Source organism: Chiloscyllium punctatum, chromosome 49, assembly GCF_047496795.1.
Source record: "Chiloscyllium punctatum isolate Juve2018m chromosome 49, sChiPun1.3, whole genome shotgun sequence".
Taxonomy (NCBI): domain Eukaryota; kingdom Metazoa; phylum Chordata; class Chondrichthyes; order Orectolobiformes; family Hemiscylliidae; genus Chiloscyllium; species Chiloscyllium punctatum.
Genome location: NC_092787.1, coordinates 30,963,349 through 30,979,628, shown reverse-complemented (window position 1 = coordinate 30,979,628; position 16,280 = coordinate 30,963,349). Strand labels below are relative to the sequence as shown.

Genomic DNA, 16,280 nt, shown 5'->3' with positions numbered 1-16,280 from the left:
TTCTCTGTCTTCACAAAAGAAAGAACCTGCCTACAACTTCTGCATCCATCTTCAAATTACCATGTGCACCCTAGACTTGCCTTTGTTGTTCTCCTGTTCTTACAGTACTAATAAATATCTTTGTTTTCCGTAATTTTGCCAGCCAATATTTGTTTTATTTCTCCTGTATTTAGGTTCATAATTTTCTTCTTTATTTCAACTTGTGCTTGCTGAAACTTCAAAGCTTTTTAAAGTATTATCTGTTACGATTGTCATAGGATATATTTTGCCAGAGTCATTTCTGCCAGATCATCTCTCAGTTTTGATAAGTCTGCTTTCCCCTAATTTAGAATAGATTCTCCTGTTCTTTGTCTCTTTCCATCATGTTGCTAAATCTAAATCATAATTCTGGAATGGTACAAATTCTAAGGATTGGTTCTGTTTCCTTTAAGACATAGAACAATACAGCGCAGAACAGGTCCTTTGGCCCTCGATGTTGCGCTGACTTGTGACCTATTCTCAGCTTGTCCCCTGCATGATCCCAAAATCATCCACGTGCTTATCCAAGGATTGTTTAAATCTCCCTAATGTGGCTGAGTTGACTACATTAGCAGGTAGGGCATTCCACACCCTTATCACTCTGTGAAAATAACCTGCCTCTGACATCTGTCTTAAGTCTATCACCCCTCAATTTGTAGTTATGCCCCCTCCTACACCTGATGTCATCATCCTCAGAAAAAGACTTTCACTGTCCACCCTATCTAATCCTCTGATCAACTTGTATGTCTCTATCAATTCCCCTCTTAGCCTCCTTCTCTCCAATGACAACAGACCCAAGTCTCTCAGCCTTTCCTCATAAGACCTTCCCTCCAGACCAGGCAACATCTTGGTAAATCTCCTCTGCATCTTTTCCAATGCTGCCACATCCTTACCAAAATATGGTAACCAGAACTATACACAATATTCCAAGTGTGGCCGCACCAGCATTTTGTATAGTTGCAGCATGATATTGCGGCTCCGGAACTCAACCCCTTTACGAACGAAACCTAACACACTATGCCTTCTTAACCTGGGTGGCAACTTAACCACTATCAACCTGGGTGGCAACTTTCAGGGATCGATATACATGGACTCCAATATCCCTCTGCACATCCACACTACCAAGAATCTTTCCATTGATCCAGTACTCTGCCTTCCTGTTATTCTTCCCAAAGTGCATCACCTCACATTTAGCTGCATTGAACTCCATTTGCCACCTCTCTGCCCAGTTCTGCAGTTTATCCAAGTCCCCCCGCAACCTGTAACATTCTTCCAAACTGTCCACTACTCCACCGACTTCAGTGTTGTCTGCAAATTTACTAATCCACCCACCTATACCGTGTCTAAGTCATTTATAAAAATGACAAACAGCAGTGGTCCCAAAACAGATCCTTGTGGAATACCACTAGTAACTGGATTCCAGCCTGAATATTTTCCATCAACCACTACTCGCTGCCTTCTTTCAGAAAGCCAGTTTCTAATCCAAACTGCTAAATCGCCCTCAATCCCATGCCTCTGCATTTTCTCCAACAGCCTACCATGTGGAACCTTATCAAAGGCTTTACTGAAGTCCATGTACACCGCGTCAACTGCCCTACCCTCACCTACATGCTTGGTCACCTTTTCAAAATACTCAATGAGGTTTGTGAGACATGACCTGCCCTTGACGAAACCACGTTGACTATTTGAAATCAAATTGTTGCTTGCTCGATGATTATAAATCTTATAATCCTTTCCAAAACCTTTCCTACAGCAGAAGTAAGGCTCACTGGTCTATAATTACCTGGGTCATCTCTACTGCCCTTCTTGAACAAGGGCATACATTTGCAATCCTCCAGTCCTCTGGTACGAAACTTGTAGACAATGATGATTCAAATATCAAAGCCAAAGGCTCTGGTATCTCCTCCCTAGCTTCCCAGAGAATCCTCTGATAAATCCCATCAGGCCCAGGGGACTTGTCTACTTTCACTCCTTCTAGAATCGATAACACCTGTTCATAACTAAATCCTTTCTAGTCTAATATCTCATACCTCATTCTTCTCCTGTACACTGTTCTCCTTTTCCTGAGTGAAACCGATTGAGAAATGTTCATTTCACACCTCTCCGATCTCCATAGGGTCCACACTCTATTTCCCACTTCTGTCTTTGATTGGCTGTATTCCTACCCTAGTCATCCTTTTATTCCTCACATACCTATAGAAAGCTTTAGGGTTTTCCTTTATTCTATTTGCTAAAGACTGCTCGTGTCCTCTCTTTGCTCTTAACTCTCTTTAAACCCTCCCTAGCTGATCTGTAACTCTCCAACGCCTCATCTGAACCATCTTGCCTCATCAACACATAAGCCTCCTCCTCCTGCTTAACAAGAGATGCAATTTCTGTAGTAAACCACGGTTCCCTTACCTTATCACTTCCTCCCTGCCTGACAGGGACATACCTATCGAGGACACGCAATATCTGTTCCTTAAACCAGCTCCACATTTCCATTGTCTGCATCCCCTGTATTTTGCTACCCCATTCTATGCATCCTAATTCTTGCCTAATCGTATTATAATTGCCTTTGCCCCATTGATAACTCTTGACCTGTGGCATGTACCTATCCCTTTCCGTGGCTAAAATAAACGTAACTGAATTATGGCCACTCTCTCCAAAGTGCTCACCTACAAGTAAGTCAAACATCTGGCCTGGTTCATTACCTTTTGTGCCTAACTGTTTGTAATGTTTAAGCGGGAGATTTTCCTGCTCCTCCAGATATCATTTGATATCTACATAGATCACAATTACTGGATTCTTCCCCTCTCTCTGAACTGCTATCCCGCTCTGAGCTGATGTCCTGAACCCTGGTATAACATAGTTTTTGGGTTTGTTCTGTGAAGCAGCAAATGGAGTAAAGTATCCCCGACTATCACTGATTACCTTTTTCTCCTTCTACTTGAATAGCTTCCTGTGCCAGAGTGCCATGATAAAGTTAGTCCAACCTCCCTATATTCCTCCCCTTCATCCAAACAAGCTGAGAGAACCTCAAACCTGTTGGGCAATTGTAAACACCTAGCCTCTTGCCCTGTCTCTCAATCATACCCCTCTTTCCTTGACCATTGATGAAATCAGAAGACTTCTAACGCAAAATATATTCCTAGCAGAATTTCCAGTCTTTGACCTGCTGTTGTGGCCATTGTATTTCTATGGCCAGTCTAGTTCAGTTTGCAGTCACTGTCCCTCAGAGGATATTGCTGGTGTCCCTTGTTTCTCTTATCTGTTTCATTGTGGTCCCCTATCCCCAGCCACATTAGTCCAGTCCCTCTGCCACTTGACGATTGTATTCATGTTTTCATTTTCCTAGCACAGTTTGTTGGCTAAGTGTTGTCCTGTGCTGCAGACTAATGTCAGTAGATGTGAAGTGCACTGGCCTAGATATGGGAATGTGAATGTTGGAAGGTTCTATCAATGCTGAAAATGTGTTGCTGGAAAAGCGCAGCAGATCAGGCAGCATCCAAGGAGCAGGAGAATCGACGTTTCGGGCATCAGCCCTTGTTCAGGCTGATTCTTGAAGAAGGGCTAATGCCCGAAACGTCGATTCTCCTGTTCCTTGGATGCTGCCTGACCTGCTGCGCTTTTCCAGCAACACATTTTCAGCTCTGATCTCCAGCATCTGCAGTCCTCACTTTCTCCTCGAAGGTTCTATCAATGGCTTTCCCTTTGCCAGTATGGAATCCAGTTACTTTCACAAGTAAGATACAGGGATGTTCTCACTGTTTGTAATCTGGTTTGAAACAGGGAATCTCAGACGTTGCCTGGTCCACAGATTCAAACCTGCTGGTGTCTGCTTCAGATGATAAAACCCTCAAAATTTGGGACGTGAATTCGGTAAGTGAGCCAGCTGGTTTTGGTCATGTGATACGGTGAGCAGATTTAGTTGGAAATCTCGGTTTGCTCTTTGACCTGGGTTGACTGCAGAGAAGGCTCATCACTGAGGGGGCACTGCACCAGAAGCTGTTTGTATCATCACAGGTGTAAAAGTTGTCACATCACCACTTTTGAGGAGGAGCATGGGTTTCTCAATGTCCTAACCGGTGTTTATTCACCAGCAAGATGCATCCTTAGCCCCCTGCCGTACTCCCTGCACACCCAGGCTGTGTAGTCAAGTTCCGAACAAATGTGACATAAATGTTTGCTGACGACATGGCAGGAAGGATATCAAACAACAACAAATCAGAAAACAGAAAGGAGATAGAGGATTTGGTAATGCAGTGCAATGAGAAGAACCTCTTAACATCGGCAGCACTAAAGAACTGATCATTCCTATCAGAAAGAAAGGAGGAGTGCATGTTCCTTCGACAACAATGGAGCTGAGGTTGAGAGGATGGAGAGCATCAAGTTCCTGGGAATGAGAATAACCGACAAGCTGTCCTGGGCTTCCCACATAGATGCAACGGTCAAGAAAGCGCAACAAAACTTTTTTCCTCAGGTGGCTCAGGAAATTTGGCATGTCCACAAGGACGCTCCCCAATTTTTACAAACGAACCATTGCAAGCATTCCGTCTGGGTGCATAATGGCCTGGTACGGCAACTGCTCTGTTCAGAACTGTAAGAAGCTCGACAATGTTGTTTGCACAGCCCAGATATCGTGGAAGCCAACCTCCCGTCTGTGGACTGCATTTATGTGGCTTGTTGCCGCTGAAAGGTTGCTAACGTCTTTCAAAGACCCATCACACCCCGTTAATGCTCTCATTGCAATTACAGAAACGTGGCTCAGGGTTGGACAGGACTGGTAGCTTCATGTTCCAGGATACAAATGCTACAGAAAAGAGAGTAGGGGTAGTGACATTTTTTGATAAGGGATAGCATTACAGCTATACTTAGGGAGGATATTCCTGGGAATACACCCAGGGTAGTTATTTGTGTGGAACTGAGAAACAAAGGGTTGATGACCTTACTGGGGTTGTATTATAGACACCCCCAATAGTCAGCGGGAAATTGAGAAACAAATTTGGAAGGAGATCTTAGTTATCTATAAGAATAATAGGATGGTTATGTTCGGGGATTTTAATTGCCAAGCGTAGACTAGGACTGCCATAGTGTTAACGATGGAGAGGAATTTATGAAGTGTGCACAAGAAAATTTTCTGATTCAGTATGTGGATGTACCGACTAGAGAGAGTGCAAAACTTGACCTATTCTTGGGAAATGAGGCAGGGCTGAGGTGTCAGTGGGGGGAGAACTTTGGGACCAGCAATCATAATTCTATTAGTTTTAAAGTAGTGATGGAAGAGGATAGACTGGATGTAAAAGTTGAAGTTTTATATTGGAGGATGGCTAATTTTGACGATATTAGGCAAGAACTTTGAAAAGTGAATTAGGGTGGATGTTTGCGGGTAAAGGAAGGGCTGGAAAATGTGATGCCTTAAAAATGAGATAACGAAAGTCCAGAGACAGGATATTCCTGTTAGGGTGAATGGCAAGGATGGTAGATGTAGAGAATGCTGGATGACTAAAAAAATTGAGGTTTTGGTTAAGAAAAAGAAGGAAGCACATGTCGGGTACAGACAGCCGAGAACGAATGAATCCTTACAGTATAAAGGCAGTAGAAGTATACTGAAGAGGGAATTCAGAAGGGTAGAAAGGAGACATGAGAGAGCTTTTGCAAATAGAGTTAAGGAGAATCCAAAGGAATTCTGTAAATACTTTCAGAACAAAAGGATAACTAGGGAGAGAATAGGACCCCTCCGAGATCAGCAAGGCAGCCTTTGTGTGGAGCAGCAGGAGATGGCAGAGATACTAAATGAATATTTTGCATCAGTGTTTATTGTGGAGAAGGACATGGAAGATAGAGAATGTGGGGAAATAGATGGTGACATCTTGAAAAATGTCCATATTACAGAGGAGGGGTGCTGGCTACCCTAAAGCACATAAAGGTGGATAAAACCCCAAGACCTGATCAGGTGTAGCCTCGAACTTTGTAGGAAGCTAGGGGAGTGATTGCTGGATCCCTCACTGAGATATTTGTATCATCGATAGTCACAATTGAGGTGCTGGAAGACTGAGGCTGGCTAACGTGGTGCCACTGTTTAAGAAAGTTGGTAAGCAAAATCCAGGGAACGACAGACCGGTGAGCCTGATATCGGTGGTGGGCAAGTTGTTGGAGATAATCCTGAGGGACAGGATTTACATGTACAGTACAGTAGCGCCTTGACATACGAACGACCCCGTTCATGAACAAATCGGTTTACAAACAGGATTGTAAGTAAAATTTTGCTTCAAAGTACGTATGAAATTCAAGGTGCAAATGAAGGTATGAATGCAAAAGGCCCGTGGTTTCACTGTCATTGTTCTGCTTTTCTACACGGGCTTTGAACGCAAAAGCTCTCGGGGCCCCATGTGGTCTCATTCAGTTGTTCTTCGGCGCACGCGCGCGCTGTGAACATCCAACGTTCAAGCATTCTTACGCTTTTGTTTTGTTTTTTGCATTAAATTAGCCCTCATTATGACTCCCAAGAAAATGAAAAGTGGTAGTGTTAGTGGTGTTAAGAAGCCTAAACGTATTACTGTAGAAACGAAGGTGGAAATAATAGCTAAACACGAGAATGGTGCTCCCATATCTGATCTCGCTATGCAGTACGACATGATGAAATTGACTATCTGTACTATCCTAAAGAACAAAGAGGCGCTAAAGGAGTGACTATTTTAACAAAGCATAAATTTAGACAAGGCCTAAATTGTTAGACAAGGTTGAAAAATTATTATTAGTTTGGATAAATCAAAAAGAGCTTGCTGGAGATAGTGTTAACGAGACTATAATCTGTGAGAAGACTGTACACATAAACCGTGATTTGTTGGCGACACCACCGAGTGCAAGTACTGCTAGCATTGAAGAATTTAAAGCCAGCAGAGGCTGGTTTGACAAATTTCATCGAGCTGGAATCTATAGTGTACTAAGGCATGGAGAAGCGGCTAGTTCAGACAAAAAGGCAACGGAGGACTTTGTGAAGGAATTCAATAAGTTTGTCGAAGATGAAGGTTATGTCTCGCATCAAGTTTTTAACTGTGGTGAAACTGGACTTTTCTGGAAAAAAATGCCCAAAAGAACCTACATAACCCAAGAGGAGAAGGCGCTACTGGGCCACAAACCAATGAAGGACAGGTTTAACGCTTTTATTGTGTGCAAATGCAAGTGGGGATTGCAAGATTAAGCCTCTATTAGTCTACCACTGAAAATCCTCGCGTTTTTAAACGCAATGTGTTGAAGGCTAAACTCTCGGTAATGTGGAGGGTGAATAGCAAGGCTTGGGTCACGCGAATGATTTTTATGGAATGGTTGATAGTTTTTGCACCAGCTGTCAAGAAATATCTTGGAACAAATAATTTGCTACTTAAGTGTCCTCTAGTAATGGACAATGCTCCTGCCCATCTCCCAATTTGGAAGAAGACTTGGACATTTGAATATGACTTCGTAAAAGTAAAGTTCCTTCCTCCCAACACCACTCCTCTCCTCCAACCCATGGACCAGCATGTCATTGCGAATTTCTAAAAATTATATGCGAAGGCTCTGTTTGCCAGGTGTTTCCAGGTCACCAATGACACAGATTTGACCCTTGGTCAGTACTGGAAGGACACTTCAATATCCTCCACTGCAGAAGCCTTATTGATGATAAGGCATGGAACAAGGTCTCTTTCTGTACGTTGCAGTCGGCCTGGAGGAATCTTTGGCCAGCTTGTGTACCTGAGAGAGACTTTGAAGGTTTTGAGGAGGAGACATCAGTAAATGTAGTGAACGCGATTGTGACCCTGGGCCAAAATATGGGCTTGGAGGTCGATGAGGATGATGTGGCAGAGCTGGTGGAGGACCACAGACAAGAACACAGCACAGAAGATCTCGTTGAATTGCAACAGGAGCCGGTGAAGGTTATGCAGCAGGAGCATTCAGGAGAGGAGGAAGAAGAGAGGGAAGATGTATCAAGTGTTCAAATTAAAGAGATTTGCAGCAAATGGAGTGAAGTGCGGGCTTTTGTTGAGAGGCATCACCGTAACAAAACTGTGACCAACAGAGCAGTGAACATTTTAAATGACAATGTGATGTCTCATTTTCGGAAAATTCTGCAACAAAGGAAAAAACTAGCTTTTCTGGATCGTTTTCTTGTGGCATCACCAACCTCCCAAGAGACACAAAAAGAGAAAAGACTCCGGAAATATCCGAACAATGGGAAAATTGATTCAGTTCGCGAACTTTTCGGTTTGCGAACTGGGTCCCGGAACAGATTAAGTTCGTACTATGAGGTGCTACTGTATTTGGAAAAGCAAGGACTAAATAGGGATAGTCAACGTAGCTTTGTGCATGGGAAATCATGTTTCCCTAACTCGATTGAGGTTTTTGAAGAAGTAATGAAGAGAATTAACGAGGGCAGAACAGTGGACGAGATCTATATGGACTTCAGTAAGGTGTTTGAGAATGTTCCTCATGATAAACTGATGAGCAAGGTTAGATCCCATGGAATACAGGGAGAACTATCTATTTGGATGTAGAACTGGCTCAAAGGTACAAGACTGGCTCAAAGGTGGTGGGGGAGGGTTGCCTTTCAAACTGGAGGCCTGTGACCAATGGTGTACCACAAGGAATGGGTGCTAGGTTCACTACTTTTTGTCATTTACATAAATGGTTTGGATTTGAACATAGGAGGTATAGTTAGTAAGTTTGCAGATGACACCAAAATTGGAGGTGAGGTGGACAGGAAAGAAGGTTACCTCAGATTACAACAGGATTTTGATCAAACAGGCCAATGGGCTGAGAAGTGGCAGATGGAATTTAGATAAACGCGAGTGCTGCATCTTGGGAAAGCAAATCTTAGCAGGACTTATACTCTTAATGGTAAGGTCCTGGGGAGTGTTGCTGAACAGAGACTTTCGAGTGCGGGTTCATAGTCGCTTGAAAGTGGAGTCGCAGGTAGATAGGATAGTGAAGAAGGCGTTTGGTATGCGTTCCTTTTATTGGTCAGAGCATCGGGTATAGGAGTTGGGAGGTCATGTTGCAGCTGTACAGGACATTGGTTAGGCCACTGTTGGGATATTGAGAGCAATTCTCATCTCCCTCCTATCGGAAGGATGTTGTGAAATTTGAAAGGGTTTTGAAAGAATTTACAAGAATGTTACCAGGGTTGGATTGTCTGGAGAGGCTGCTTTCCCTGGAGTGTCAGAGGCTGAAGGGTGACCCAGTTGAGGTTTGTAAAATCATGAGGGGCATGGATAGGGTAAATAGACCAGGTCTTTTCCTTGGGGTGGAGAGAGTCCAGAACTAGAGGGCATAGGTTTAGGGTGAGAGGAGAAAGCTATAAAAGAGATGTCACGGGCAACTTTTTTACACGTAGGTGGTGTATGGAATGAGCTGTCAGAGGGCATGGTAGAGGCTGTTACAATTACAGCATTTAAAAGCATTTAACACGTATATGAGTAGGAAGAGTTTAGAGGGAAATAGGCCAAGTGCTGGCAAATGGGTCTGAATTAGGTTAGGATATATGGTTGGCGAAGGCAAGTTGGACCAAAGGGTCTTTTTCCGTGCTGTATGTCTCTGACTCTGAGGTTCTACAGCTACATTAAGTGTAAAAGGGTGGTGAGGGAGGGAATAGGTCCCCTTAAAGATCAGTACAGTCATCCATGTGTAGAGCTACAGGAGACGGCGATGCTTAATATTTCTCCTTCATGTTTACTGAGCACAGACTTGTGGATGCTCAGGAAATGAGGCAACTAGTGACTGGTTTTGGACTGCACATATATTACTGGCAGCCTTAGAAACATATTAAGGTTGATAAATCCCCTGGGCCTGATCAAGTCCATCCTCAGACTGCTGAAGTTCTAGAAGACTGGAGGGTGGCTAATGTTGTTCCATTGTTTAAAAAAGGTAGCAAAGACAAGCCAGGACACTACAGGCCAGTGAGCCTGACCTCATTGGTAGTTAAATTATTGGAGAGAGTACTGAGGGACAGGATCAACCAACATTTGGATAGTCAAGGTCTAATTAGGGATAGTCAGCATGGATTTGTGCATGGCAAGTCATGTCTGACAAATCTTTGAGTTTTTCAAAGAGGTAACCAAGCGGATGGATGAAGGTAGGGCAGTGAATGTTGCCTGTACAGACTTCAGGAAGGCCTTTGACACAGACCTAGCCATGAAGGTTAGGTCGCATGGGATCCAGGGAGAGCTAACCAATTGGATTCAAAATTGACTCGACGATCAGAAGCAGAGAGAGATGGTTGAAGGTTGAAGACTGGAGGCCCCTATGAATAGTGGTGTGCCTCAGGGGTCAGTGCTGGGACCTTTTGATCTGGATGTAAATGTACAAGGCGTGATTAGTAAGTTTGCGGACGATACAAAGTTAGGAGGTATTGTTGATAGCGAGGAATGTTATCAAAAATTACAGAGGTATCTTGATCAGATGGGGAAGTGGGCTAAGGATTGGCAAATGCAGTTCAATACAGATAAGTGTGAGATGTTGCACTTTGGAAAGTCAAACCAAGGTAGGACTTATTTGGTAAATGGTAAGGTCCTGAGGAGTGTTGCTCAACAGAGGGAGCTTGAAGAGTACAAGTTCTTTGAAACAGCATCACAGGTAGACAGGGCGGTGGAGAAGACTTTTAGCATGCTGGCCTTCATCCATCGAGGCATTGAGTATAGGAGTTGGGGCGTTCTGTTACTGTTGTATAACTCATTTTTGGTCACCTGTTATAGGAAAGACTCAATTCAAGTGGAAAGAATGTAAAGATGATTTACGAGGATGTTGCCTGGTCTAGTAGGCCTGAGTTATAGGGGGAGGTTGGCCAGGATTGGACTTTATTCCTTGGAACATAGGAGAATGAGGGGTGACTTTGTTGAGGTGTATAAAATCATGGGGGGCATAGACAGGCTGAATGCAGACAGTCTTTTTCCCAGGGATAAGGAATTGAAAACGAGAGGGCAGAGGTTTAAGGTGAGAGGGGAAAGATCTGAGGGGCTTAATGAGGTGCATGTATGGAATGGGCTGCTAGAGGAAGTGGTTGAGGCAGGTCCAATAGCAACATTTTAAAAACATTTTGATAGGTTTATGGATGGGAAGGTTTAGAGGGATTTGGAACTATCTGAGTGAGCAGCATGGACCAGTTTGGGCCGAAGGGCCTGTTTCCATTCTGTAAGACTATGACTCTAACTTGAAATAATGCTGATCTTGCTAATGTTGATCTTGCCTATTGCACGCCCTGTGCGATGTAACTTGTAAGTTATTTTTCATCCTACAGTCGGCAAGTCCTTGCTTACTATGATCTGCCTGTACGGCTCGTAAACCAAGCTTTTCACTACGCTTGGGTACACGTGACAAATAGTAAATCAAATCAAATCCGGTAACTGAACCCAATTACTTGATTGTTGGTAGGCATTGTTGTTTGTGAGGTATTACTGTTCATTTGTGAGCTGCCAGATTATCTGCATTCTAATACTGACAGCACTTCGAAACCTGTAATCTAGCTGCTGAAACATTTCCGGGCATCATGAGAGTGTGAAAGGTGCCGATTAAAAGTAGGCCTTTCTCTATCTGCATTGTATTGACCTCTGGCTTCAATAATTCCAGGGCAAATGTTTGAAGACGCTGAAAGGTCACAGCAACTATGTTTTCTGCTGTAACTTCAACCCTCAATCAAATCTAATTGTCTCTGGATCGGTGAGTGAGTGCTTCGTGGTCAGGAGGTTTATTTTTGAATTATTTGAACTGCTCCAGAGTGCTCAAATGTGTCAATGTTTTGAAATTTATATATTAATGGGTCCCAGACACGCGCTGACCCTCACTGGGGTATGGCTCCCACACGCGCTGACCCTCACTGGGGTACGGCTCCCACACGCGCTGACCCTCACTGGGGTACGGCTCCCACACGCGCTGACCCTCACTGGGGTACGGCTCCCACACGCGCTGACCCTCACTGGGGTACGGCTCCCACACGCGCTGACCCTCACTGGGGTACGGCTCCCACACGCGCTGACCCTCACTGGGGTACGGCTCCCACACGCGTTGACCCTCACTGGGGTACGGCTCCCACACGCGCTGACCCTCACTGGGGTGCGGCTCCCACACGCGCTGACCCTCACTGGGGTACGGCTCCCACACGCGCTGACTGTCGCCAGTGTCTAAAAGGCATCCACCTTAATCTGTTCAATACTTCAGATGCCACTACCTTGACTAGCATGAAGTTTTCTATTCCCCTGTTGTTTTCTGTGCTGACAAATATTTCTTTGAGTCTGATGTTTGAAATTTTCGTCAATAAGGAATGAAGCAGTTTTATGACTTTATCATTTTTAATTGCATTTTTCCCTATTCCTCCCTAACCCAGAAAGTTTCCAAGTCTCCAGTTACATACCTGGGTCAAGGTGCTCTCTTGGTTTGTCTTGTGTGTAGCGTGTCTTTCTCAAAGTGAATTGCAGTCTCTGACTTCTGTATTGTTTGCAAACCTTGGTTTATTTTACATGTGATTTTTTTTTCTGTTTCAATAGTTTGATGAGAGTGTAAGAATCTGGGATGTGAAGACTGGCAAGTGCCTGAAGACGCTGCCAGCACATTCTGACCCAGTATCTGCTGTAAGTGTTGCTTGTCTTTTCACTGATATCACCACTGAGACTGGGAATGCTTGGATTTGTGTTTTATGTTTGGCATTTCTGTGATGGACAGCACCAGTCTGTATTAAGCATTGCTTCAAACCAGTGCAGCCAACAAATTGTCCCATTTCACTTCCAACTGACCCTTACCGTTGTGCTCCCAGCTCTGCTGCATGTTACAGAAAGGAGTGGAAGTCAGTTATTTGGTTTTTTAAACCTGTCCCAACAATCACTAAGATGATAATTGACTTGTTTGTGGCATTGGTTCCTGTTGCCTGGCTGTTCCTCCAAGTCCTCGACCCTTCTGTTGATCAGAAATCTGTCAAATCCACCTTAATTATATTTAATGACCTGGTTTCTATTCCTCTCTGAGCAAAAAGGGACTTCCAAATTCTTCTCCGCCTTTGAGAGAACTCAAACTCCTGGCCTGCCTTGTTCACAAACTAATCCTACTGTTATGTTTTCAACCTCAATTCCCAAACGAATCTCATTGTCCATTAAGGTCAAATCCCCATAGTCCTACTGATGAGAGAGACAGCTGGTGGTTAACCTGTGCTTTACCGCACCTCTGGCGAGAGGAGAGTCCTTCATGGTAATTTCCGCCAGTGCAGGAAGTGAAGCTACGCTCGTCATGTAACTGCATCACAAACCACCCATCCAGCCAATTGAGTTACACCACCACCACCACTCCAGTCTCCCCACCATCTCATCCTGGTTGGTAGCCCTGCATGAATCTCAAACTAGTCCCATTTCCCAACACTGAATAGTGTCTCAATCTCAAACTAATCTCACTACATCGTGCTATCCACGCAGCCCTGTATCAATGCTACATCCATGCTCTCCCATAGACCTGTATTAATCCCACTGTCCCAACTCTTTCCCTATAGTCCCATAGGCGGTAAAGTATTCGACAGATCCAGCAAGTTTCTGTTTGTGTTCCCTCTTTTTGCATTCACTGATAATTTTGTTAAAAGCTCCTGACTCTGACTCTCCAACTGCAATAGGTTTTTCTCATTCACCCAATCACAGCCTTTCCCAAAAATTGAAAACGCAAGATTAAATCTCCCCTTATTCTCCCAGCAATAATGTCAACAATCCCACAACAAACTTTATCATGCGGAGGATGGTGTATGTATGGAATGAAATGCCGGAGGAAGTGGTTGGGGCTGGTACATTTACAAAATCTAAAAGACATTTGGATGGGTATATGAATAGGAAGGGTTGAGAGGGATATGAGCCAAATGCTGGCAAATGGGACTAGATTAGTTTACGATATCATCTGGTCAGCGTGGACAAGTTGGACAGAAAGGTCTGTTTCCATGCTGTATGACACTGACCTCGGCTGCTGTAACCAATAGTCTCCTGTCTCTGGCGCTATCCTAACGAACCCACACTGTCTGCTCTCTGCAACTTTACTAGCCAGATATCGCAACCATGTGAAAGTCCCTGTGCATGAGCTGATGTCAAACATGAAGCTACAATTTCCTACGAGGAGATAATCCTGTGGTTGAGAAACACATCTGACTTACAGCTTGTTTTTCTGGATTAGATTCCCCATCATATGGAAACAAGCCCTTCGGCCCAACATGGCCACACCCACCCAGACCCATATCCCTGACTAACGCACCTAACACTACGGGCAATTTACCATGGCCAATTTGCCTGACCTGCACATCTTTGGACTGTGGGAGGAAACCGGAGTACCCGGAGGAAACCCATGCAGACACGGGGAGAATGTGCAAACTCCACACAGACAGTTGCGCGACGCTGGAATTGAACCTGAGTCCCTGGTGCTGTGAGGCTGCAGTGCTAACCCCTGAGCCACCATGCCGCTGTTTTGTTTTGTAAAGTGTTGGCGTGAATTGGGATAACTAGGAAATGCTGCCACCTTGTGGGAATTTACGTGTTGTTGTGACTGGTTCCGTGTTGAATTCATCCTCTCAGGTACATTTTAACAGAGATGGATCTCTCATTGTCTCCAGTAGCTACGATGGGCTGTGGTAAGTGCTCCTTGGGTTGTAACAGCTATGAATTTTGTTTCATATTTAGTCACAAGTTAAATTGCATTGAAGTGACTAGAATCTGGGCTACAGTGAGCATAGAAAGAAATGACTTCAGCTTATTTAATAACCTCCAGCCTTCTCGAGGTACTTTACAGCCAAGGCAATAGTTTTGAAGTATTCTCAGTGTTATAATTTAAAAGTTGAATTGCCAATCTGAATACAATTATCTCTCATGCACCAGTAAGATATGTTGCTATCATTCTGAATAGAGTGTCCAAACCATACAGCATGCTGTGGTCCTGATGCTCCAGAGTAGGTTCACTCGGATGATCCCAAGTATTGCAGGATTGTCATATGAGTACTGGTTAAACAGGTTGGGTACTATGCTCACTGGATTTAAGAATGAAAAGTGATTTCTTTGAATAAGAAGCTTGACAGGACAACTGCTGAGAGGATGTCTCCCCCTCATGGGAGAGTCTGGGACCAGAGGGCATAGTCTCAGAATAAAGGGGCATCAATTTAAGATGAATTTCTTGAGAGTTGAGTGTCTTTGGAACTCCTTGCCATAGAGAACTGTGGGGGCAGAGTCCTTGCGTATATTTAAGGTTGAGATGGATTCTTGTTCAGTCAGAGAAATAAGAGTATGGGGAAAGGGCAGGAGGGTGGGTGTGAGGCATGTCGAATCATCCATGATCCTATTGAATGGTGGAGCAGGCTCGAGGGGTCACGCAGCGTATTGCTGTTCCTGCTTCTTACAGTCTTCTGCTTTTGAATCAGTATTGACACCTCTGATTGTAACTTGTGCAGCCAACTTTCTTAATTAAAACAATGTAAACAGAGCAGTGGGATGCCATTCAGCCCATTGTGCCTCTGCTGGTTTATTGAGAGAGCCTCTTGATCAGTCCCATTCCTGGTGCAGATTTCATCTTCTCAGGTATTGACACTTTCTGTTTTGAATGCTGGTAATGAATCACTGCTGCCACCCTTCCAGAAGGATAGTCAAGATCACATCAACTCACTGTTTAAAAATAAAAACACAAAGGTTGCCTCATCTCCCCTTGGGTCTTCGACTAGCTATCTCAATCTGTCACCTCTGAATACCATCCCTCTTTGTTGATTTGATTAAAATCCCTCAGAGCCTCCCTTTAATGGCTTCTCCAATTTGTGCACAAAACTAACATCTTTATCCTGAGGAACCTTTTGGCCATCCAATAAAGCCAGGTGTCCAGGGCTCAACCATCTTTAATTGCTTCATCAATGACCTTCCCTCCATCATAAGGTAAGAAGTGGGGATGTTCACCAATGGTTTGATCATGTTCAGCATTTTTCCCAACTCCTCAGATGCTGAAGCAATCCATGTTCAAATGCGACAAGATCTGGGCAATATTTAGGCTTGAGCTGACGGGTGGCAGGTAACATTTGCACCACAAATGCCAAACTATGGCCATCTCCAATAAGTGACAATTTAACCACTGCCCCTTGATATTTAATGGTTGTACTGTGACTGAATCCCCTACTGTGGACATCCTGGGGATTACCATTGACCAGAAACTCAACTGGACTTGCCACATAAACACTGGCAACAAAAGCAGATCAGAGGCTGGGAATATTGCAGCGAGTAACTCACTACCTGACTCCACAAAACCTGTCCACCATATACAAG

General features: G+C 44.1%; 1 protein-coding gene across 1 annotated transcript in view; it reads left to right on the top strand.

Moving 5' to 3' along the window:
• wdr5 (WD repeat domain 5) overlaps window positions 1–16,280 on the top strand; it is a 59,420-nt gene that overhangs the window by 21,248 nt on the left and 21,892 nt on the right. The window contains exons 5-8 of the mRNA XM_072566112.1: window positions 3,790–3,879; window positions 11,599–11,688; window positions 12,513–12,596; window positions 14,559–14,614. Of these exons, the coding sequence (XP_072422213.1) occupies window positions 3,790–3,879; window positions 11,599–11,688; window positions 12,513–12,596; window positions 14,559–14,614 (320 nt within the window). The remainder of the gene's footprint in view (window positions 1–3,789; window positions 3,880–11,598; window positions 11,689–12,512; window positions 12,597–14,558; window positions 14,615–16,280) is intronic.